This window comes from Ictalurus punctatus, chromosome 16 (genome assembly GCF_001660625.3).
Source record: "Ictalurus punctatus breed USDA103 chromosome 16, Coco_2.0, whole genome shotgun sequence".
In the NCBI taxonomy this organism is placed as follows: Eukaryota; Metazoa; Chordata; class Actinopteri; order Siluriformes; family Ictaluridae; genus Ictalurus; species Ictalurus punctatus.
In genome coordinates, this window is record NC_030431.2 from 4,935,001 (window position 1) to 4,960,000 (window position 25,000).

General features: G+C 43.0%; 4 protein-coding genes across 6 annotated transcripts in view; 2 read left to right on the top strand and 2 right to left on the bottom strand.

The window, feature by feature from the left end:
* The window catches only part of umodl1 (uromodulin-like 1), an 11,662-nt gene extending 2,340 nt beyond the window's left edge, over positions 1–9,322 (bottom strand). Inside the window, exons 1-12 of the mRNA XM_017488482.3 lie at positions 9,247–9,322; positions 8,327–8,569; positions 7,245–7,406; positions 6,897–7,003; positions 6,560–6,746; positions 6,186–6,326; positions 4,097–4,354; positions 3,736–3,848; positions 3,282–3,501; positions 2,420–2,557; positions 1,291–1,850; positions 1–105 (exon numbers count right to left, since the gene is read on the bottom strand). The exon at positions 1–105 is cut by the window's left edge and continues 17 nt beyond it. Coding sequence (XP_017343971.2) covers positions 1–105; positions 1,291–1,850; positions 2,420–2,557; positions 3,282–3,501; positions 3,736–3,848; positions 4,097–4,354; positions 6,186–6,326; positions 6,560–6,746; positions 6,897–7,003; positions 7,245–7,406; positions 8,327–8,569; positions 9,247–9,322 — 2,310 coding nt within the window. The remainder of the gene's footprint in view (positions 106–1,290; positions 1,851–2,419; positions 2,558–3,281; positions 3,502–3,735; positions 3,849–4,096; positions 4,355–6,185; positions 6,327–6,559; positions 6,747–6,896; positions 7,004–7,244; positions 7,407–8,326; positions 8,570–9,246) is intronic.
* A 2,502-nt stretch (positions 9,323–11,824) lies between these two features.
* On the top strand, positions 11,825–20,001 carry zbtb21 (zinc finger and BTB domain containing 21). The gene is made up of 2 exons (XM_017489753.3): positions 11,825–11,962; positions 12,824–20,001. Exon 2 carries the CDS (start codon positions 12,831–12,833, stop codon positions 15,819–15,821), a length of 2,991 nt encoding a protein of 996 aa, XP_017345242.1. The 5' UTR covers positions 11,825–11,962; positions 12,824–12,830; the 3' UTR covers positions 15,822–20,001.
* Positions 20,002–20,409: 408 nt separating this feature from the next.
* On the bottom strand, positions 20,410–22,313 carry atg101 (autophagy related 101). Its single transcript, XM_017489752.3, has 2 exons — positions 22,062–22,313; positions 20,410–21,408 (listed from the first exon to the last, which is right to left on the bottom strand). The coding sequence occupies exons 1-2, from the start codon at positions 22,311–22,313 to the stop codon at positions 21,004–21,006; spliced, it is 657 nt and encodes a 218-aa protein (XP_017345241.1). The 3' UTR covers positions 20,410–21,003.
* A 359-nt stretch (positions 22,314–22,672) lies between these two features.
* Positions 22,673–25,000, top strand: part of rad51c (RAD51 paralog C) — a 7,827-nt gene continuing 5,499 nt past the window's right edge. Inside the window, exons 1-5 of one of the 3 annotated variants that reach the window (XM_017489750.1) lie at positions 22,673–22,747; positions 23,269–23,403; positions 23,882–24,125; positions 24,442–24,599; positions 24,788–24,921. In XM_017489750.1, the coding sequence (XP_017345239.1) occupies positions 23,283–23,403; positions 23,882–24,125; positions 24,442–24,599; positions 24,788–24,921 (657 nt within the window). In that variant the 5' untranslated portion in view covers positions 22,673–22,747; positions 23,269–23,282. Of the gene's footprint in view, positions 22,748–23,106; positions 23,404–23,881; positions 24,126–24,441; positions 24,600–24,787; positions 24,922–25,000 lie in introns of those variants that run through there. The other 2 variants (XM_017489748.3, XM_017489751.3) reach the window with 2 other exon arrangements.

A 25,000-nucleotide genomic window follows, 5' to 3' on the forward strand; every position in this document is an offset into this window, starting at 1 on the left:
AGCGGAGATGATAAAACTGTTGATGTATGTGCAGATGACAGGAACCTGGAGCCGAGCGTCCGTGTTATAGAGAGTCACCTGCACTGTGCTGTTCTGGCTGTTATTCTGGGGAAAAAGGAACATCAGAACATCAGAGCATGGTCAGTAGGCGTGGTACGGAGAAAATGATGTGGGTCTTGTCCACTTTTCTCTAATATTAGAACATTTTATTGTCCTAATAACGTGGACAAATTGATTTATTTTCTAATATAATTAATAAATAACAAGAGCATGTGCTTAAATTTTGTTTTTATTCCAGTATTCTTGCCCAAAACCCCATGAACCTACGAACCCCCGATCCCCCAAATCCAGATTCTATGAATATGCAAATTTGAAATTTGCATGTTGCAATCTAACTGGCTGTAATTGTAACTGGCTCCTGCTTTTCATTAAGCTACGCCTTTTAATAATAGAAATGCAACAAAATCACTCCAGTAAATTTACTTCATGGCTTACTTCTAAATGAAATTATACGTCAGATTCTTCAGTCGTACACAAGACCTTTTATAAAACGCAGATAAATGATCATTTTTGATAAGGAGCAAGCGATAATCAGTTATACAACATACCGCGCTATTCATCATGCACAATACTGTATTTATTTTAATGCTACTTTTGGTGTTCATTTGTAGATTTGCTTGGGATTTATTTATTGTCTTAATTGCTTAACTTGAGTTCCACTGAAAACATTCCACAGTTTTACGACTTCATTTCGTGCTATTATGTTGAATGCTGGATCGTGATTGGTCGTCAGGTGTTGGTTCACTTTCTATAACAGCGGCCCTGACAGTAGTTTTTATATTAATGCACATGTTCTAATACGTTATAGTAACAGCTCATTTACATGGACGTGTACAGTGGACGCTCCACATAAAAGGATTAAAATATGTGTTGCTAGTTAAGAGAAACATTTCATGTTTTGCAGACATGTAACTATAAATGGATAAAAAGTATGATGTGTCATTCTTTAATAAACAAAAACGTTTAAGTGTTGGCAAATTGCCGTGTTAAAACAGGAATCAAACACGACGGTACATGCTGTTATAGGAAAATAATCGACTTCAGCTTGATAACAGTAACTCCACTTCATCATCCCACACTATCGTTGATTATTTTCCTGTAATAGCAGCAAATAACGTGATTTAATTGAATTGTAAGTTAATTGTTATTCTAATGATTATATAAGATTGTGATGATATTTTAAGATGGATCCTCTCCAATACGAACAGGGGGAATATCTTTAGCACTTACCCGCAGTTGAGTTTCACACATTCCCCAGGCCACGAAGAGCATGACGTGGGTGACGTTCCCCGTAGTCAGGTTACAGCTGGGCACGCCCAGGTACAGCGAGGACTCGGAGATGCGCTTCAAGTCCAGGAAATTTCGGGACACGGATACGACCATGAACCCGGGACCGCACTCCACGGTGATGGACTCCGTTTGAGAGATGGGCGATATGGAGGTGTGGGAGGTGGAGGTTAAATCTGTTGTTGCAGTGGTTTGGGTGCTGGAAGTGGATGATGGTGTAGAAGAAGATGTGGTGGATGGTGTGCTTATTAATTCACTGGTTTTATTAACAGATGGCTCTGCTGTTGATGACCTGACCATTACATTGGTGTCTGGTGTTACAGAGTTTATAGATATAGATGATGATAAAGAGGATGTTGTGGTTTTATCAGTGATAGGAGTGGATGTGGACATGGATGTGGTTGTGTTTTGAGAGAGCGTGCTCATGATGAATGTTGTAGAGACGACCTCTGCAGATGGACTCGTGGTGTTTGGAGATGAAGTGGAAGCTGGCACATTGTTGGCTGGAGATGGATAAAAATGAAAGATGTGCATCACTAAGTAGGAAAAGAATGTAAAAACATTTTTCTTCTGTTACAGACTTGAAAATCTGGTGTTAATATAACTACGCCAAAGCCCATAACTGGCTACAAGACAAAATAAAGATAATGTGGGCGCTAACGGCTAATAGTTTAGCGATGAGTAAATCAACACACAACCGTAAAGCGCCATCCTTCTTCTTTACCATTTGAATGTAAACGCGATCACAAAATAGCAGAATAAGTCAAATGTGAACTATTTTATTATCCAAATCACTTCTAGCATAAACAAATGCTCGCATTCATGATATGTGATGGCATGTAGAAAGCAACGATCAGGGAAAAGGGACATTTTCGTCCAGCTCAGTGTTCACGAGTGACACACTCATGATGTTTCTCAATAGAGCAGAACCCAGTGAAGTTGGGAAGGGAAGATTTTCTTCCTTTTTTTTTTATACAAATTAAAGACAAACTCAGCTGTCGGGTTAAAGTTTCCGTTGGCTGTAAATGGAAATTTGGAAGGTGAAAGCCTGGTAAATTAGCTTCTGCTGTACCTTCGCAGGTGCGTCCCGGCCTCTCAGGGTTTGCATCAGTGTAACCGTAGTAACACTCACAGATGTATGAACCAAGCTTGTTCTCACATCTGGCCCACGGGGAACAGTCGACCTCGCCCAGCGCGCACTCATTCACGTCTGATAATGAGGAACTGATGTTAACACACACCTCATTGCACAAACAAGCAGATAGTAACAGTGCAGTAACAGCTCACAAGAAAACACCTCGTATTAATTCACACACACTTCATATCACACACACACACACACACACACTTCTTGTGATATTCTTATTTATATGTCTCAAACATCATTCTAATAATCAAGGAAAAGCAGTACAAGGGTTCTTCAGTTGTCCCTCTGGGGGTTCTACATAGAACCCTACAGCAAAGCATTTTCCTATTAAAGATGGTTCCATATAGAAACCTTTTTTGGTAGCTACGAACTCTTTATCATCCAACAAACCCTTCGTGAGCCCCTTTTCTTCAATACTTAGGCGGGTAAAGTTCCCGTTATTCAGAGTCGTGTTACACGAACTGAGGACTGAGATTAACAGTGTGTGTATTAGCTGCACAAGTGTGTGATATAAACTCCAGATTACTGGTGATCATTTTCTTCTTAATACCTATTGTAGGATCTGTCCGGTGTGCAACATTGAACTGAACTCTTAGCAAAAAAGGGTTCTTCAAGGATTTTTTAGGGGTGCATAAGATAATTAAGAGTTCTTAGTCTGTGACAAGGATTCCTGTTTGGAACCTTTTCCAAACATAAGCAACATAGCATAGGTGAAAAAAAGTTTTCTAGAAGAACCCTCAAGGGTTCTAAATTTTCTACGAGTGTATGTACAGCTAAATTGCGATACCCATGATCTTGCTGCTGTTTCTGTCGACGATGAACTGCGTGCTGTTCCCCAGAGACTCCATCAGATTATGAGCGATGGTGGAGATGTCCAGTGTGCTGTCAGGAGGGAACACGAGGGTGAACGTGACCACGACGCTGCCTGGAGACAGATGAGTGATTAACACTATGACCTTCCCAGAGAGAACCAAGTCCAGGATCCAGGAAGGAAGATAACGAAGAGTCTGTGGAAGGACAGGACAAAGAGATGTGATGCACAAACTATTGTCATATTATCTAGTTACTTAGTAGGGACGGACATTTCCACTGTATAGATCCCGTAGGACTCCATAAAGACTCTCCAGTCACTCTGCACTCCACTGACACTCCACTATTTACTCTAATTGTATTTATTGTAGTGATTTCAACAACTCTACTATTTTACACAGTGCTCTGTTTCCCATGTAGACAGCCTTTACCTCGTTCCTGACGTTTTCGGTAAACATCTTGTACTCTTCACTGTTCGGGTCCAGAAGATCATTGGTGAAGTTTATGCTGGTTATACGGGCAACCGCTTCGAGAGTCTGTGCATCTACAATCAGAAAACATGCATATATATATATATATATATATATATACAGTATATATAACAGTCTATTATAACCGTCGATTTATAGCAGTCTTCGCTCTAAAAACTCTTTACAATTTATATCATGAATTAATTTGTATGACCTGACCATTGTATTAAAATGATGTCCTTCATTATCAGTACCTAATGGGAATATTATTGGTCCTTCAATGGATGAGGGTCAGGAAGCTGTCATTCTCCACTCCACATACCTGTCTTTACTTTCAGCTCGGTGGCATTCCCACAGTAACCACACATACACAGGGACACTTGAGCGGTGTACAGAACCCCAGGCTGAAGGTTGGTCCATGTCCAGTTGGAGAACGTCGTTACCCAGGGGCCCATCTGATGAGTCCCGTGGAAGAGGACGAGGCTTGACGTGAGGTTGATCTGAGAGGGAACGTCCCACAACAGGTTGAAGGAGGAGCTTGTGACGTTTTTGGCCCAGAGTTTGGGGATCTTAGGAATACCTACGAAGCAAACACATAAGTATAATCTCTTTGATCATTTGAAATTGACATAAACATGGATGCGATAAACATGGACAAGAATGGAATGCACAGCTCCTGACTCAACGTTTTTCTGTATAGAAAGACATGAAGGTTTTCCTTCAGAATGACTGTGAAAATCAAGGACATTAGGAATTACGTACTGAGCGCAGGACTCAAGCTGGAATTAGAGCTGCATGGAGTAACAGGAGGTGGAAAAGTGAAGGAAGTGTTGAAGGTAGCGGTGGACGATGTAGTAGTGGACAAGGTAGGGGAGATAATTTTCCGGGGAGGTTTCCTCAGCGGCCCAAAGCTGATTACTTTCCAGTCAGAGGAGCCTGAACTGGAGGAAGAGGAGGAAGAGGAGGATGTATCTAAAAAGTAAACATAAACACGTTTAGTGGAGATGTGTAGCTGATGATGCCATCAAATCAAGTGTGTAAGAAATGTGAATTGAAGAATTTAAGCCATTGTTAATATTATTATTACTTTGCTGCAACCAGTTTATAGATACATTCAAGTTTTTTTCCAGGTGGTGCTACTTCTTTTTAGAAATATTTCTAAAATCCACCAAAATGGATTTCTGTCCTCCAGATTTAGTGCAACAATTCAGAGAAAAGTCAAGTGAACAGGGGAAAGGTCAATGTTGGAGTGCTTGAGTGGTTAAGGCATTGCGCTACTGAGCAAAAGGTCATGAGGTTAAATCCCAACAGCTGCCACTGTTGTGTTCTTGAACCTTCTCTACCCCTTAGCCATCAAGTGCTTGGCTGTATCCTGTCTCAGTGTCAGCCAAGTGAGGTAAATATTCATGCTCCTGGAAGAAGGTGAACAATCCTCAGCTGCTGGCAAGATGGAGGTGACATGAAGATAAAGATCCTCAACCACTGTTGATAAAAGTGCTGAAAAGCCCTGGATGCACAGTATGTGTTGAATCATGAGGACAGTTCCAGTTCCAGGACATGAACCTTCAGGATTTCTTAAAGCCTGAGGAGTCACCCCAAGGTCAACACAAACAATGCATGTGTACCCTGGCTGACCTACAGACATTAAGTGCAGAAGATCTTAGCAGTGCCTTGTCCTGGCAAGACAATAAGAAATCAGGCCATGGAGATTAGAGCCTATTCTGGACAAGACGTTCACTCCAAGCAGCAAATCTTCAGAAGGATGTGCAAGCAGTAAACCTAATGAACCATCCATCAGTTGTCTTAAGAAGGAGGAAATGAAATATGAGTATATTAAGAAGAAATAAGACAGCAACATGCTTGTGGATCATCGTTGGATCAATGTCGTCACCAAGCTGAACTCCTCTGGACCTTTCTATTACCCCAAGATTACATCACCGGGTACAGATCCTCAACCCACGTGCAGAGGTTACTACTAAGACCAAAAAAGGTTTCACTACTGATTGGACAGTGTCCAGGCTGTCCATGCTGGTTTAACTGGTTTGATCCAGTCCGAACTGGTGGACCAGTGTGGTGCAGCAAAGCAGACCTGCTTCAACCACACACCTTCAACACACACCTCGCCTCCAGAGCTGCACACTCTGGCCATCAGCCGGATCTCTCTAGAGGGAAGCCATGTTGGAAACACTCAGAAGCAGATAGGTCTGACGTGGACCGTGGAACGTTGGGTTACTGGGACAGCTGACCCTCTGGAGAGGAAGTTATATGGGGATGCTATCTTGTTTATTTATAGTTAGTTCCACAATTTACACGAAGGACTTCCTAGGGGCGGAGCACAACATGGGAAATTAAGGATCATGGGAAATTATTAGAATTATTATTAGTAGCAGTAGTAATGTAGTGTTTCTTACTCGTGCACTGTGTTCCTGGCCTGCTGGGCTGAAGATCTGCGGATCCAGCAGCACACACACAGTTATAGGAGCCCAAAGTGTTATTGCAGTAGGCCAGGGGAGAGCAGTCCCTCAGCAGGGGCGTGGCACACTCATTCACATCTGCACACACACACACACACACACACACACACACACACACACACACACACAGATTTATTGCTACCAAAAACAATATACGGTGTCAGAGATGGATGACAATAATGAGAGCTGGAGAGAGAGAAGGAAATATTCTCATCTGACTCATGAGCAGTAAAAGGGAAGCTGAATCACAATGTTCCTGCAAAAATGAATCACACACACACACACACACACACACACACACATGCACGTACCCCTGACATCTACAGCCGTCACCTCCTCTATGTTCTCCAGCAGGAGCAGAAGTGTGTCAGAGATGTTGGTTAAGGACAGGAGCCGATCCGAGCCGAGCAGCAGACATGAGGATGTACTGAACCATCCTGAAGACCACGAGTGTGTGTGATACACTGAGACCTGTGGAGAGCTCAGAGCTCCTGTCACCTACAACACACACACACACACACACACACACAGATGGTTAAAGTCTGGAAATATATTTTTGAGATGCTGCAGCTGCATACTGTATGAATAAATATAAGGCCTTTTACGTTTTGTATTGGATATTTAATGATCTGATCTAATAATACAGACCACAGAGTGCAGCAGGCGTGTGTGGTTGAAGATTCCGCCCCTCGTGTTCACCAAACTGTACGCTGTTTTCACAGTTACTGTCACGTTCAGCCACGAACTCATGTTCACTAACAACAAAGAGAAATATTTGTTTAAAGCCCCTGCAGATAAGGATACGGTAGGTATGTGTGACGATATTAACTATTCATATCGCGATAGATCGCTTAACATTTTATCACGGTTTATGATATTCTCACAGCAATCAAATTATAATTTGTAAACAAAAAACACGTATATATAAATATATATTCTTCATTCGGAGAGATTGCTCTTGTTTAGTGGGCAAATGATTTCCTGCAGATGTCTCACCGAATGTCTGAGGCTCCACACAGAGAGTCTGGTTTTCTGTTTGGCAGCATTTCTGCCAGCCGGGACAGTCCGTGTCCCAGTGACACCCTGAACCTGATCCCGAGACAGGAAGTACCGGACAAACTCCAGGTTTAGCCGTGAACTCCGAACTCCTGTTAAGGGCTGGGGGGGAATAAACCACGATTCAAAAGTCAAAACATTTAAGGATTGAACCTGAGGTGCAGAGACGTGTAAAATATCTCGATCAGAGCTGGAAACTGTGCAATAAACATGGATGACATTAAGTCCCATGTAACAGTACATCACCAGTCGGAGGCTTCATCTGTTCAGTGAGTAAAATCTAAATGAACCACGCCCACAAAACGTCATAAAAAGGCAAAGAGAGCTGAAAATGACAAAGTGGCGACTAAACGGTCAAAAGACTGCCTCCTAAGTGTGACGTGCACTTAATCTTCCAGTAATGCAGCTCAGCCACTGCATCGCCTCAGCTACCACAGACACACAAACTCCTACTAAACTGTCTTTAATGAATGCTTTGTTTTGGAATCACTTATTTACAAGTCATTGATATGAAGAGACAAAATGTTTCACAAACTGTTCATTAAATTGGTGTGGGGTATTAACATTTTGTTAAGAGGAATCACTCCAGCTTCAGAGTTATTCGGAATTCCTTATTATGATGTATCATAATCCTGTTATAACCACTGATCAATAAACTTCTTACTTATTATTCATCAAAAGTACTTTCTAAAGGAATAGTTCAGTCAAAAATACATTATAGAGAACAATTCTTTACTGCGAAAGTAGTCGATTAACCAAATTGTTTGGAGGTCTGTTGGACCTAAAATTAATTCTAGAAGTCCATATAAGCTTCGAACAGCTTTGTGAATAGATGGTGGGGTCTAGGGGGCGGGGCCTAAGGAGAGGAAAAATTTGTCTCCAATATGGCGGTTCCTGTAAGGATTACTGAAGAGGTCAGCTACTAGTAAAGTTTACACAGGAAACAAACACGTCTCCCTCCACAGCTCCCCCTAGCGGACGTTATCGCACACTTCTCTAATTTATTTCTTCTCCTCACTCACACAGAGCGCAGTAACTGCCCACTTGCTCGTAGCCGTCGCAGCACTTCATCGTCTGATTCGATGAGTGGACGACCTGAGTCTGGTACACTGTGCTGTAACGTGTGACGTTGCACATTTTCCATGGCAGCCACCCGCCACACGGCGTCATCTGGGTGTAAGCGCTCTTATAGGAGATCACGGTAGTCATGGGAACGATCTCGATCCCGGGACACACATGGTACCCTGATGGTGAGAGGGTGTATCCTGGAACAGACGAAATGCATGACAGAGTTAGATTTCACTCACTTGTAAAGTGCGATATTACAGAATCATGTTCCATTATTTTATAATAATATTCATATTTCATCCGGATAACTACCTTTCGCCTTAACCCCAATCGACTGCGGTCCTGGCGAGCTTAGCTAAACTTATTAGGATATTTAGGATCATTCAATCAGAACAGAATTTTTTTAATAAACGTGAGCCAGTGTTTATTGACCACGCATCCGAACACCTTCTCAGAGACCAAAACTCCCTTTACTCCCAAAAACTAACAGGGACATGGCATAGTGTTTATGGTGAAGTACGATGAGTGCTTTCATTTAGGCTATACATCACTATATCACTAACTTACACTTAGCGCCCACAAAAAAATACGTTTAAATAAGTGTAAATGAGTTCGATGCGAACAAAAATGTACATTTCTTGCATTTGCAGCTGATTACTTTTCATTTAGACATAGTTTCTGTCTCGACAGGCGCAGGGGAAAATTCCAGAAAAGGACTCGTGATGCAAGAAGGAACAATTCCAGCATGCTGGAGTGTAACTTTATTATATAACGTTTCGTTGTTTATAAATATTTTAATATTTCATCCGCATGAAGTCGATTTTAGCGCAGCTGAGGACATTACGACATAAAATACAGTGTTTATGTGTCTCACCTTCATACAGTGTGTTGTGTCCTCTGGCGAGAATGGAGAACAGCGCCACTAACCACACACCGAGCATCCAACGCATTTTCGGCCCTCCAGAATACAGTCCGTACGTCAGAATCATACTACACGATGATGAGCTCCAGCTTCCCCACTGTTCAGAGATGAGTGCAGGACACTGCTGAGAATCCTCACCTGTGTCTCACCTGTGCTACCTCCCTCCTCCTCCCTCCTCTCTCTCATTCTTGCTCTCTCATTCTCTCTCTCTCTCTCTCTCTCTCTCTCTCTCTCTCTCTCTCTCTCTCTCTCATTCTTTGCCCTTTCAATTAAATTAAATTCAAATGAGCTTTATTGGCATGACGAATTGTACAATGTATTGCCAAAGCATTAATATGGGCAAAGGATAAAATCTCAATAGAGAACAAGATGAACAAGTGAAGAAAAAAAAAAAAAGTACAGTCTTTGGGCTATGAGCGGTGTGTGTGTGTTGTTCTCTCTCTCTCGCTCTCTCTCTCTCTCTCTCTCTCTCTCTCTCTCTCTCTCTCTCTCTCTCTCTCTCTTCTCCATCCCTCCATGCTCAAAAACACAGCGGTTCCCTCGGGATTCTACCCACAGGGAGATTATAAATACAGGAACATGTTATTTAAATATTAAAACACACACACACCCCACACACACCCCACACACACCCACATACACACCCACACACACCCCCACCCCACACACCCACCCACCCACCCACCCACACACACACACACACACACACACACACACACACACACACACATCCAAATGTGTGAAATGAAGGTTAAACTGTCGCTGCGTCTGGTTTGTGGTGTTGGGTTTGAGTGTGACGGTTCTGAGAGAGCAGATAAACACGACCTGGTCTCTCTCCTGGGTCAGAGTGATGAGTGTAAACCCCAGAGGCCCTCACACACACACACACACACACACACACACACACACACACACATAAACACACACGCACCTTATCAATTATAGCGCTTTAATTAGTTTCAGAGGGACAGGAACAATTAGACCTTCTAGAACCCTCCATCATCAAATCCGTGCTGTCATTAGATATCCTCAAACATTTTCAGCCTGAAGGTCGGTGTTTAATGATCCAGAGCTCTTATAGCATACAGTTACACTCATAAAAGTATTAAACACAGCACTCCTGTACTGCTGTGCGTGTGAGTTTAGACCACAGCCTGGAGGGAGAAAGTGAAACTGAAATCAAAGTGAGACTCAACAACAACAACAACAACAACAACAACAACAACAACAACAACAGCTGATTATAATATTCAGTTTAATAACCTGTTTGGAAGGAAAGAAAACAGTTAAAAAATATATATATAAAGACAGATTTCTCTGCTATTGTACATGAGCCTTTTTAAGTTGAACACTTTTCACACATATTAATTGAGGACTCTCTCTCTCTCTCGTCCTCTCTCTCGCTCTCTCCCCCATCTCTCTCTCTGTCTGTCACTCTTTATTCCCCCCCTTCTCCCCCCTCTCTCCGTCTCTCTCACGCTCTCTCTTTCTCTACCCCCGCCTCTCTCTCTCCCTCTAGAGTCTCTGTGGTGTATTGCAGTAATATTTGGAGTGTGTCTCAGCAGGATAAAAGGGTGCATAATATTTACTACACAGATGCTGAATATGCAAATATATTTCTGAATAATTGGTAATAGGATTTCTGTATTTTCTGTGAGTTTATTCCTACTGCAAACAAAATCACTAAAAGCATAGAAATCACTTTGTGTGATGTGTTGAGTAGATTTCCTCCCACACTCATTTCATTAAGACACTTTACATCAACAGTGTGTGTAGTTATTTCCTGTGAATGTGATTGTGAAGGTTGTTGAGAGGTGATTAGCACAGGACCATGGCTGCAACCAAGTCTGAAAGTGTATTATTATTATTATTATTATTATTATTATTATTATTATGACGATGATTATGATGATTATCACTTTTATTATTGTTATTATTATTATTATTATTATGACGATTATTCTGATGATTATTAATTTTATTATTATTAGTAGTAGTATTAGTAGTAGTAGTATTTTAATATCATGATGATTGTAGAGATCAAATACTCTTGTTATGCTAGTTGTTTGAATAATTAGCTATTTACTGTAGTTATAAAACCGAAGACTGGACCAGACGCTTAATCTGAAGTATAATGTGGATCCAACTGTAATTCTGCCATTCTAATTAAACTAGAAAGAGTGCTTTTAATCAAATAAATCGTGTTTTAATCTACATTTTAAGGCAGTGTAGCTAGTTTTAGGTTTAAATTTTGCGTGAGGGGAAGGATCAGGAATAAAATAAACTGAATAAATAAATATGGTGTGTACTTGTATATTTGTTGTTGTTTTACAGCTGGTGCGGTGAGTTTAGAGTAAATTAAATGTATAAAATAAAAAAGATTGCCTGTCCCTTTAAGAGGTGCCGTCCGCCATTTCCTGCAGGACCGCCCACAGGACGCGGAGCAGCCAATCAGGGCGCGGCGCACGTGACGCGCGCTCTAAGCGATGACCTCATCCCTGGAACGGGATGACGTCAAACACAAGATGGATGGAATCACGGCTGCTGCGCGGACGACGCAACTCGGAAAACAATAACAAAAAGAAAGAAGGAAAGAAATACGGAATAAGGGGACAAGGACAAAAAGTGTTCGCGCGCTGTTCCCGGGGGCTCGAGACGAGGTGACGCGGTGAGTGCTGAGACTCCTCCGCTGTTCCGTCAGCGTGCAGCACGCGAGCGCGCGCGAGGAACACAGAGAGAGGGAGAGAGAGAGAGAGAGAGAGACGCACAGAAAGAGAGTGTGTGAGAGAGAGAGAGAGAGAGAGAGAGAGAGAGAGAGACAGACTCTGACTTCAAGGGGGAAAGAAGTTTGAGCACTAATTGGGTTAGAAAAAAGCGGCGTTTCCTGACATAACAGCCCGCGTAGTTGTGTCTCTGTTTTCCTTCTATCTTTCTTTCATTTTCTTTTTCTCTCTTTCCATTTTCCGTGAAAAAACAACTGTGTGTGTTCGCGCGCACTCATACACACTCTCAGTACACTCCGTGCTTTTGGTTGATCGAATCAACAGCGCGTGGGCCACGATTAAAATATCCAGATTAGTGAATAACAGACATGTGATGAAGAGAAGATCGTCCACCCACGCGCGCCTATGTATGCGCGCGCGCGCGCGTGTGTGTGTCTGTCACCCTGTGATTAAGCGTGAAGTAATGTGATACCGGTTCGCGCATGCGCCAGGCAGCAATCTTTTCACTTTGTTTTCTAACACTATAAAAAAAATTTCTTCTTCTTCAATGTCGCTTTGAGTGCCACCGATCACACACCTTTTGTAGCTTTAGTGCGTATCTTCATACCTTTTAAAAAAGAATTTAAGAATCACCTCTGTGAGATAAAGCTTTTATGCACCAGGTAAAAGATCGTTCTGGCTATTTATTGGACAGGACACATTAGAAGACGTTTGGTTCGAGGATGTGAAGTTAAAAGGAAAAAAAGCAAGTCGTTATTGAAGTCTTAAAACCGAACTTTGTGTCGCTTTGTGTTTATGTCCCTCAGGGTCGTGATGGAGAGCCTGGTGCACTACAGCAGCCCCGCCCACGCTGTCTCGTTACTCGGCGTGCTAAACGAGCAGCGTCTAAAGGGCCAGTACTGTGACGTGATGTTGATGGCGGGTGAACAACGCTACCCGGCCCACAGGAGCGTCCTCGCCGCCAGCAGCGAGTACTTCCACACTCTGTTCTCCGGGAGAGACTCGGAGAGCCTAGACGTGATTCAGCTGGACTTCTGCGAGCCCGAGGCTTTCGAGATCGTGCTGAACTACATCTACTCCTCGTCCCTGTTCGTGGACAGAGGAAGCCTTGCGGTGATACAGGAGCTGGGGTACAGTTTAGGAATCCCGTTCCTGACTAACATAATGTCCACCAGGCCTCAGGTGTCTTACTGCGTGACTCGAAAGAGGCTGTTCTTTCCCCAAGAGGACGACGGGTCGTTCACAAAGAGGAGCGTTATAGTACAACAAGGTGGCATGGGCGTGGCCCACAGAGAGAATGCGATTCCCCACGGAAAAGTGTCCAGGCATGCACCAGAAGAGACTCGGTCCGGATCGGGTCCGGATTATCGTCCGTCGAGACATGTTAAGACGACGGAAACGGGGATGAATCTTAGCAAAAACGCTCCCAAAGAACCAGAGGACGAATCGAAACCTGTCGTTCCGTCTTTGCCGTCCATCCTCAAGGGCCGTGCGGAGTACAGATCGCCCTCGGCGAGGCCGCAGTTGACCTCTTCGGTGTCTTTCAGCGAAACCATACAGCACTTAAACTCTGATCCTGCCGATGACCCGGCGGGGGAGGTGAAGACCGAACAGACGTACGATCCGAAATCGGTCTCCGGAACACAGCAGGGAGCGCATAACCAAACCGTAGACCGGAGCGGGCCGCTTATTAAAAGCCTGCTTCGTAGATCCTTATCCATGGACAGTCCGGTTCCTGTTTTCTCTCCGGTTTTGGAGCTGAAGGACCCGCAGAGCAGGGAGCAGCCCGTTGTAAAATCGGAGACAAAAACGGCAGAGTCGCCGTCTTCCGGGAGCAAACATCACCTGCCGCCGCTCGTTCTCAGGTCCAAACAGCATAACCTGATGGCCAGGGAAGACAAGGAGGCTCAGGGAGAGGACAGGGTGACGGTCAAAACGGAGGCCAGCAGCCCGCTGGCCGATCCTTCTGAAATCATACGGGTCACAGTAGAGGACAATCTGCCTGTCAACTTTAGAGATTTCCAGGCTAACTTCGACGAAAGTCCTAGAGGGTACTTCAGTCCATCTGTGAAAAGGAGGTTACCGTTGGACAGTAATTCGAACACGTTTAAACGATCCAAAGTCACGAACGAACACCAGTTCACGGATGAAGACGGCGTGGTCGACGAGTCCACTCGCGGCATGGACGATCAGGAACCCGGGGAACCGAGGCCGACGAAGATGTTTAAATGCTGGAGCTGCATGAAGGTGTTCAGGTCAAACGCAGGGCTTTACCGTCACGTGAACATGTACCATAACCCGGAGAAGCCGTACGCGTGCGACATCTGCCACAAGCGCTTTCATACCAACTTCAAAGTGTGGACGCACTGCCAGACCCAACACGGCGTGGTCCAAAACCCGGCGGCTTCTTCCAGCTCCTACTCTGTGCTGGATGAGAAGTTCCAGAGGAAACTCATAGACATAGTGCGAGAGCGGGAGATAAAGAAAGCCTTGATCATGAAGCTCAGGAGAAACAAGCAGGGCCATCAGGCTCAGCCGTTTGCCAAGAAAAGCCGGAGGTCGAGGTCTTACGGATGTCCCTATTGCGGGAAAATGTTCTTCTTCCAGTCGCATTTCAAGCTGCACATGAAGGGACACACCGCTGAGAGAGCTAGCATGGACGCACAAGACGAGGAAGGTCTACGTGAGCGGCAGGAGCAAACGGGACACGTCAAGGAGAACCAGGACAAAGAGGTTTTCCCGTGCAGGCTCTGCAACGTCAAACTGTTCTCCCTGAGCGAGCTGGAGGATCACGAGAGAGCGTGTCGCTACGCAACCGTCTGTCCTTACTGTGGCCTCAGGTTCTCCAACACGCTGGTGAAAAAGGATCACGAGGCTCACTGCAAGTACAAAAAGCTGACCTGCCTCGAGTGCATGCGCACATTTAAGTCCTCCTTCAGCATTTGGCGCCATCAGGTCGAAGTTCACAACCAGAACATGATGACCGTCAGGGAGCAGCTGACCCTCGGGTACCACGAGGTTAACCAAGAGGCGGCGGAACTTGCCGGGGCACCGCTGCCTCCTAAAGAGGCGCCGAGAGACGACGCGACGTACGGCGACTCCGAGGACTCGTCTTCTTACCTCCCGGAGGATCTGAGCTCGTCTCATAATCAGGGCAAGCTCATCGTAAAAGAGGAGCCGCAGGAGGAACCGGTGACGGACAGAGAAGCCTCAGCTCCCGAGGAACCTGGCGTGCGGCCTTGTGAGAAATGCGGCAAACTCTTCGGCTCTCACAAAGCCCTCGAGCGCCACCAGGAGCTTCTCTGCCACATCAAGCCCTTCATCTGCCACATCTGCCACAAAGCGTTCCGGACCAACTTCCGCCTCTGGAGCCACTACCAGTCCCACATGTCCTCGTCTGAAGAGCCCTCGAGCAGACAGACGGACAGACCGCCGTGCTCTCCACCGCCGTCTCCGACTCTTACCGTCTCCACCCAAGAGCCTCCGCCCTCACAAGCGTCTTCACCAAAATCAGGTCAAACCGGAGGTCCCGTCTCGGAGGAGGAGCCTCAGACCCTGACGTCTTCTCTGTCCAAATCCGAAACCCGAGAGGAGCAGGAAAAGTCAGGCGGAGATTTCTCTCGTTCCAGGTCGGACAGCACCGAAAACCCAGCAACTTCTCAGGAATCAGACACGCTCTTTTATCACGCGCCGACGCTGTCTGCTCTGACGTTTAAGAGGCAGTACATGTGCAAACTCTGCCACAGGACCTTCAAGACTGCCTTCAGTCTGTGGAGTCACGAGCAGAGCCACAGTCACATCTGAACACGTCATTCGTTTACACCGAGATCCGGATCCCATCTCTCGTTAGAGGAGTCTCCGTCAACCCAGACGCAGCCGAGCAGCCGCGATGCGTGCGGTTAAGTTAAATAACACCCATGCTTGAAAAATGAATTGGAGGCGGGGCTTGGGCGATGTATTCAAGATGGCGGCCCGCATAAATAACGTTCAAGTGTTCAGCTGCACAGTTTAGCTTTTATCTTAGGGTCTAAAGAAACACACTTCACACACAGATCACGTCTCGATTGCGTTTGGGTTGACCGAGACGGTGACATTTCCCCACACACACACACACACACACACGCTCGTACACGTATACATACTCCTACACTCATTTTGAGTTTTTTTCTATACTTCATGGTGCATCAGTGAACAATGTGTACAAATGCAGATGTTTATTTCTCATTTCTGATTATAATCTCCTCCTCATCCAAACTGATGATAATCTGCTTATAAAACCCTGCAATAACTCTGTAAAAGTGCTTTACGTAGGAGTCACGCTCGTTACTCGTCTCCGTGGCCTTTTCTTCCTCCTTCGTGTTTATGGAAGATGATCAGAAAGGCACGTCAAAAAACCCAAACCCAAAGGACTGTAGTGTTCAGGGCATGATGTTGTTTATTTCCTCCCCATTCTCTAATTATGTGTGTATATTTTTATATATACAGTACTGTGCAAAAGTCTTAGGCAACCTAATTTTTTTTTTTTGAGTGAAATGTTAGAGAAAATGTCAGTATGTCAGTAAAGAAAGCAGCGTATTACGTGATAAGAGACACTTTTCAGATTTAAAAAAAACACACACACACACATTGAAGGCTGCTGGGTTTCGCTGCACAAATAAGAAGCGAGTCAACGTCTCCAGAAGAACCGTGTCTGGTTCTGCAAGACGCTCAATTAAACTTTCAGCTCGTTTGCTTATAAAACTGCACTCGTTCTACCAGAGACTCCTTGTTTGTTTGTTTGTTTGTTTTTTAAAGCAAAGGCTCGTCACACCAAATTATTACCATGTAGTTGTTTGTTTTTTTTAATGGAGAAACATTTCAATTCATTATTTTCGAAGGCATCTTTGCTCTACAGCATTTCCTTGCATGTGCCTTTTGCATAGTACTGTATATTTATTATTTCGTATTACATTGATACAGCCTTTAACCCACGACCCGTCTGAGTGATGGAGCTTTACGCCATGGGTTTGCTTGAAAAAAGTCCAAAAACGGGATTTTGGGTTGCCTTACTGCATCATATTCAGAAAATAACAAGAGCCATTTCACGCCGGTGTTTAATTTCTGTTTGGTGAAGAGTATTATTATTATTATTATTATTATTATTATTATTATTATTATTACTATTACTATTATTCAGTCTGTACAGGATTTTGTGGAGTTTTTTGTGATTGTTTTGGCCAAAAATGCTTGATATATACTGCGCTAATTTAGTTATTTTTCCCTCAAAATTTGCGATGCAATTTGCAGATTTTTTTTTTTTGTTTTTTAAAAAAAAATTTTTTTAACAGAAAACGACTCGAATCAGCGAAATCGCAGTCGCACTAAATAGTCCTGCACGCTCTTTCGCAGTGATTTTTGTCGGTAAACGAGACCTTATAGCTAGGGATGCACCGAAATAAAAATTCTTATACCGAATATAATGAAAAACTCGTCCAAAGGCCGAATAACGAACACGTTTTTTTTCACGTTTTTTTCCATTTATTTTGCCATTTTTTTCACCGTTTTTTTTCACCACTGCATAAATTAAATAGTCAAAATGTGCTTTTTACTATTTTGTCTTGCTTTTCAAAGAAAAAAATCATTTACAAAAACTACAATTTCAAAATATTTATTTAACACTGAACATTTTTTTTTCATTCCAGCAGGCATCGGCTACCAACAAGGCACAATATAACTTTAAATAAATAAATGAGTAAAATAAAAATATTTTGATGCGGTCATCTTTGAGCCCCTTAATAGCTGACGTTAGGCCTATAACTGACTGCCGAAAGAATGGAACGCTCTGTAGCCTACAACTAAAAAGTGCATTGACGAGTGCAGAAAATGGTTCCATTGGGTTCTATACGGCTGGTTATATTGGGGATATATACCTCTCGCGTCCCTGTACACCTCGCCGAGTATTAGAGGAGATATAGTACAGTTAGATACGTTGTTAATGTTATGTCCCTTGATAGATTTGGTTAGTTTAAACTATAGATTAGTTCATTTAGTCCCCGCTGGTGTTTCCGCTCCCAGTCCATAGTACTAGCTCACGTTTCTTGTTTTGTGTTGTGACCCTGTTTTCTGATTCCTGCTTTGCCCCGTTCATGCCTGTTTGCCGGTCGCCCGACCCTTTGCCTGTCTTGACTACGTTTTTTGGATTACGATTCGGATCTGTCTCCCTGCCCTTAAATAAATACGTCTTTACCTGCTTCCGTACTCTACTCCCTTACGTCTCACAACGTGACGGAATACTCCGGAACAGAAACAAAACAAACGCACGTGTCCACAGTAAACAAGCGTGCAAGCGCGCGCCCCCTCGTCGAGGTGGTGACATTCCCGCGTCTCACTCTGGTTGCTAGGCTATTTGGTCGCATCATCAAACACGTCATTGTTCGGTCAAATGTATTCGGCCTTTTCACTTATTTGAATAATTTCGGTTGCCGAACTTTTGCTGCATCCCTACTTATAGCCGCACGTGAATCGGAGAGCGCTTTGGCCGAACGTGCGTCATGACGACGCGCGTGCCGCGTTTCGGCCCGAATCTGCATAAAATTCGCATTCTTTTTTTTTTTTAATTGTTCAGAATATTGTGGCATTGCCTTGATTCCATGTTAATTTCTTCCAGCGCAAAATCCTGGAGGGACTGAGTAATATTATTATTGTTGATCATTTTAACAGCGTGTTCTTCAGTCAGATGAAAATCAGTGTATGAGATTTTGTTCCTTTAACGGTGTTTAAGTGTTGAAGACTAAAATGTGTTATTCTGAATTTACAGTACATTTATTCTATTTTTTTTTTTTTTTTGAGTGTGTGCACATTTACACACGAAAGTAAAATGTGCTCGTTCTTTGTTTTTTTTGTTTTTTTTTACTTTAGATTTTTTTAATTTATTGCTTATTTTCACTATTCTGAAGCAAAGACAGATATACTACACACACACACACACACACACACACACACACACGTACGCACGCATGCGCATAAAATGCAGTAGGCATGCGCCGATAGTAAATTTTCACGATCAATAACGAGCTAATATTTTACGTAATTATTCCAAAGTTGTGTTTAAAGTCCAGTACGTGTATACAAGTGTTTTGGAGATTCAGAATCGTTTATATATACCGTGCTCATGTTTTTATTCTCGCAAGTTACTCATTAATGTCTCAGCTTGGATATAAACACACTTTATTTAAATGGTGTATGATTATAGAGCTATATGCATATATACATATATATATACGGTTATGTTTTTATATTAATATATATATATATAATATCTCGTGGACATTTTTGTGCAGTGAGATAAACTCTGGCATTTGGAGAAATATTTTCTTATATTTACATTATTATAAGTCTAATTCCAAACAAACAAAGTAAACCACTTATGGTGACGTGAAAATGACATCGGCACACGCCTGGCGAGCGGCGTTAACCGTTCGCTCGTCTTTTCCGGTTGCGTGGATGAGTGTTTTGTTTCGTTTTCTTCTTTCGTTAACGCTTCAATACAGCGTGAGAACGATTCTATTACGGTACTGTATCAGTACTTCTTTACTTACATAACACACGCTGGTTAATCAGGTGAATCAGGTGTCGACGCTAAGCTGATCGTACGGGATTTCTTGTGACGTCACAGATATTAGCTAATCAAAGCACAATTTCTAGAACGGTGAGAAAATGTTCATTTGTTTTTGTTGTTTTTTTTTAGCTATAAACCTATTTGTGCTGTTGGTTTGTGGATGTTGGAGGATAAACAGAGATATTAACAGATAATTAAGAGTTTTGTCAGATTGATGAGTCTTACATGACTGTTGGATATTTGTGGAAACTTTAGTGCAGAATTTATTGAATGTAATGCGCTTTTTTAAAATGTAATTTAATTTTTATTACTCGGATGCCTCAGTTTAAATAGATCACGCTTCTTTGTTTAGATCCTCTAATGAACTTAAAGCTGATTTAAATCTTCCTGTCGGCTAATTTTGTATTTTGTACCGATATTTTCTCTGTTTTATGAACACAGTGTAACTTTTCGGGTATTTCAGTGGTTTTTCTGCAATAATTCATCTTTTTATAATTATAGAATTATATCAATTTGTTCTGTGCAAAGGTTTATTTTGTGTGTAGTGTCCCCCCCCCCCCCCCCTACTGTTTAACCGCTTGCTTTCTAAAATAAAGTGACGCTGATCAGCAGGTCTCACAGCGGAATGCTTGAACCTTCACCCAAACCTGCAGCAGGTTTGAAGTCTTTTCTGTCAAATTAAAACAAGAACATCATCCAATCGTATCGTTTGTTCGTCCCCCTTGCAAAAAGCCCCGAAACATCTATTTTGATCCCAGATTTTCACATCAATCAATCAATCAATCGGAGACTGGATTTTTACACGGTTTCAGTTTTATTCTGAGAAAAAAGTAGTCACTTTTTTTTTTTTTTTTTTTTTTACAAAACTGAAAATCAGGATTTATCAGGATTCGTTTTACACTGTACAGGACAGAAGTCAGTTCGTGTATGCGTCACATGGCCATGCGGAACAAGAGACAGATTTACACCACCAGGCAAAAGTTTGTACACCCCTGCTCATACAAGGTCTTCATTTTATACTATTTTAGGTCGAACACAACATGGAATCAGGAAGTGACCAAGAAAAATGCCAAAATGTTTAGTATTTTTCATTTCTAATGTTTTGCAAACTCTCACCATGGAGGCTTTCTTAAAGTTCCCAAAAACGGCAAAGAAACAGCTTTATTTTAAAACAGTGTTCATTAAACTTATACACGGGCGTTAACATTAATGTCACTATTTACATTTAAACTCAGCTTTTATTCAAAATCAATAAAATATATTTAATCAGGGGTGTACAAACTTTTGACTGCTAGTGTATTTCTGATATTAATTACAGACTGATAAATTATTTATATATAAGTGTACTGATGAAGGCTGATGACTGATGAACGGAAGTTTATAACCCTGTTACAACGCCAGCGTGTCTTTGATAAGCCTCCTCATGGTGGTGCTCACCGACGTCCCGAGAGAATCCGTAATCTGGTACGTGATCTTGTACAAATACGGCTGGACGTCCTTCAGGCTCGTGTCGAACACGTTGTCCACCTCGGACTGCGTGGGCATCTTGGGCAGGTACTCGTGTCGGTTGATGACCTCCACGATGTTGATGACCTTCTCGCCGAGTTTCTCGCCCACTTTCTCCCGGCAGATCTGACGCTCTTGCTCGTTGGCCAGGTTCACCACGTTCACCTTGATGGTCCACACCTCCCAGGGGATGCACTCGTCCGAGAACGGCCAGCGCGACTTCTTCTTCTGGTAGAACTCCAGAGAGATCTGGCCCATTCCGTCACTGCCCGAGTTCCCAAGCGCATCCTGTAGAGGAAAAGAGACAGTAAAAAAAACACAAGTGCTTGAAGTGACGACAGCATTTAGGAAGGAAAGAAGGGTGCTCTCCAAATTGCAGGTTAAAGTGTACGTCCAAGTTCAGGAGATTAGAATTGTCAGTGAGTGAGTCGACTCTTTGAATCGTAACCGGTGAGTCGAACCCAATGAAATGACTCACCAAAACGTTACGGAATTCCCCATCATTAATTAGATCAAAGGGTTCTCAACCTGGGAGTCACCTGAGATCACAGGAGATCTTTTTAACGTTACAAACTTTATTTAAAATGTAGTTCTAAACATACAAACTTGATTTACTGATTTTCAATCTGGAATTTAATGATCTGATCTGGGTGGAGAAGTCAAACTCTGTGCAGTGCATGCTTAGAATATTTACAGATCATCATTTCAGAGAAAACGGAGTGAAAAGCAATATAATATTGGTTGCCATAGTAACGTTTATCGGCGGGTGACGCAACTAGCATTCCACTTCAACAACAACCCGCTACAATGACAATTACACATTTCTATATTATTATTATTAATAATAATAATAATTATTATTATTATTATTGTTATTATTATTATTATTATTATTATTATTCCCACTAGAGGTGAGCTGCTGCAGGTGAGCCCTCGCGCACCTTAAACTCGGTCACCGTCTTCCGGATCACGCGCTCGAGCTCGTCCGATGAAACCCGCACGAAGGTGAAGTCAATGAAGTCGCAGTCCACGTCCTGTGTCCCCACCGTCCCCATGCAGTATGTCCCCTCCTTCTTATAGTGGAACTTCCCGGTGCTGCGGTGCAGGAGGATGGTGTGTAACAGCGCCGCCATGGCCTCATCCACCTGCCGAGCCTCCAGAGACACCTCCAACACTTCCGAGCGGCAATTCATCCCCGACACACACTCACCGAACACCCGCAGGTGTTACAGGGTCGGATTGTGCAGTCTGATCTTGGATCAGTCCTATAACACGATGACGTTTCTCACTCGGGTCTGAACACAGAACAGAAACCTGGTGCTGTTTTTAAAGCTTCTAAAATCTCTTTCGCATCAATAAAAAAGTAAAACATAACAATTATAACAAAAATCGACTCAAATCGCTGTCTGGTGATGTGGCAATCCGGAATATTCCTACTGACGTGTCAGGGTTTTTTTTCCAGGCAAAATGGACGCTTTCTATTCGGAATACAGCATCTGTTTTCCCAAACGCGTCTTCCTCTGGTTTGTCCCTTCTCACATTCCGTCAATTACGGAACGCAGTGAGGGACATGTTCAGCTTTAAAAAAAAAACAAAAAAACCGCGGTTCGAATTTGTTCGATCGAGTGTACGTGTTTCTTTAATTACGTTCGCGTCGGTTTTGCGTCTTTCTTTCTCTCTTTATTTCATTTTGAGAGTTATTATCTTAGTGTAAACATTATTTTTAGAGTAAAGTTTATTAATGTGGTGTGCTAAAACCAACAAAGGATGTTAGCTAGCTAATCGCTAGTCTTTGAGCAGGTTTATACTGATATTAACAGGCCGTTGTTTAAAAACGTTTCGCGTATTTCGTATATTAAGATAACAACATCGATTATGTCTTCCACGAGTGAATTGTTTATTTATTTAGTGTAAAATCATGCAAACGAGGATATTTTTCCCCTCTCCAAAATGGAGAACGCTAGCGCTGTAAAAATGCAGAAGTGATGTACGGAATGCGAAAAGGGACAACAGGACGGAAAACGCGTTTGGGAATTACAGGCGTGTTGATTAATAGCTTTTTATTTGAGATTGCAGTGTGGTCATTTAAAGTATTTAGAGAGCTGATGTGATTCTCTATCATATTGATGAAGTTTTTTTTTAAAATAGCAAATTAGAATAATATGATGCTCAGGACCGTGTCCAGTTCTCCTCTGGCTCCTTCTGTGAAGGTCAAATTAATAAACGCTGGCTTTCACACAGCTGCAGATCTGACTGAGGTGCAGCCGCTCCAGCTGTGTAAAGGTACACTGCTGTGTAAAGTCTGCTTTATTTCAGCAGGATTTACAGCTGAGAGCAATAGTTTGCACCTCCTGATGAAAAATAAAAAAAAAATTTTATTATTATTTTTATTTTACACACAGGACATTTAGTGAGTTTGGTTTATCAGATGTTCATTATAACCTTCCTTATATTGCATAAATTATCAACACCTATTAAAATAATGAATGTTGACATTAACGGGAAAGACAATCAAAAATATTAGTTAAACAAAGGTATATCACTTATATATAAAACAATTCTGTTAATTTTGTTTATTAATTTGTCCTGTTCTCTCACCCAGGTTTCATTTAAACCTTTTTTTATGATGGATAAATTGTATATCCCATACATTCCCCCCCACCTTTAAACCATGAGGGATGCAAACTTTTGCACTCAACTGTATGTGTAGAAAGTATATGTATCTGTAGTAATATACAGTATGTTTTGGTTCCGACGACAGCAGCAGGTTTATCTCAGGAGGAGGCTGATGAGGTGTTGTGGACGCTGCGTGATGACTCCTCGCCCCTCCAGCAGGGGGCAGAGCTGCAGAGTCTAACGGCGCTGGATCTCCTGCATCAGGAGGAGACTCGGGGCAGCATCGTCACCTTCTGCTCGGAGCTGGACTCTGTACTCGGTGGTGGGGTTCCTGTGGGGAAGACTATGGAAATCTGCGGCGTTCCGGGCATCGGAAAAACCCAGCTGTGGTGAGACCTGAGAGTGTTCCTGGTTCTGATGTTCCGGTTCTCATGACTGCACTTTTATCACACCAGATTCTAGTCCTGATGGTCGTTAACACAGCTTCATGAAACCAGAATGAGTGTCCATTTGTTGCGCCATTTAGAACCTTTGAGAAGTTCTATGTCGAACCCTATAGCACAGAGTTCCAAGGAGAACTTTTTGAAAGCTAAAAACCTTTAATTATCCTTTAATATGGTTAGAATTGGTGTCAGTTAAAAGAGGAAAGACTCAAATGTGATTATTTAGGATGTGTGTGTATGTGTGTGTGTGTGTGTGTGTCAGCGTGCAGCTGGCTGTAGACGTGCAGATCCCCGTGTGTTTTGGAGGACTGGGTGGTGAAGCCGTGTTCATCGATACAGAGGGCGGGTTTGTGGTGCAGCGGCTGGTGGGCGTGGCTGAGGCAGCGGTGGAGCACTGCGCCGCTCTGGCGGAGGACGAAGGTGTGTTCATAGTCGTGTTTATGTCCCTCGTCGGTTTAAAAAAAAAATGTTTACTACAAAATGTATGGCTGTGAAGCAGAGTGTCCTCATGACTGGCGCTTTATGATGATGTCATCAGATTGCTCCTCTTCACCCCATTCAGCAGAACAGTATCAGGAATTCTGGGTTATGTGTGTGTGTATTCTCAGAGCAACGTGGAGCTTTAGAGAGCTTCACCGTGGAGAAGATCCTCTCCGGCGTCTTCCTGGTGCGCTGTCAGGATCACGTGGAGCTGCTCGCTGAGCTTCACCTCCTGCCCGACTTCCTGAGGAAACACCCACAGGTACGCAGCACAGTTCACCACAGAGAAGCAGGTCTCATATCAACCCCAAACATAATAAAAGCCCCGCAGATAAATATAT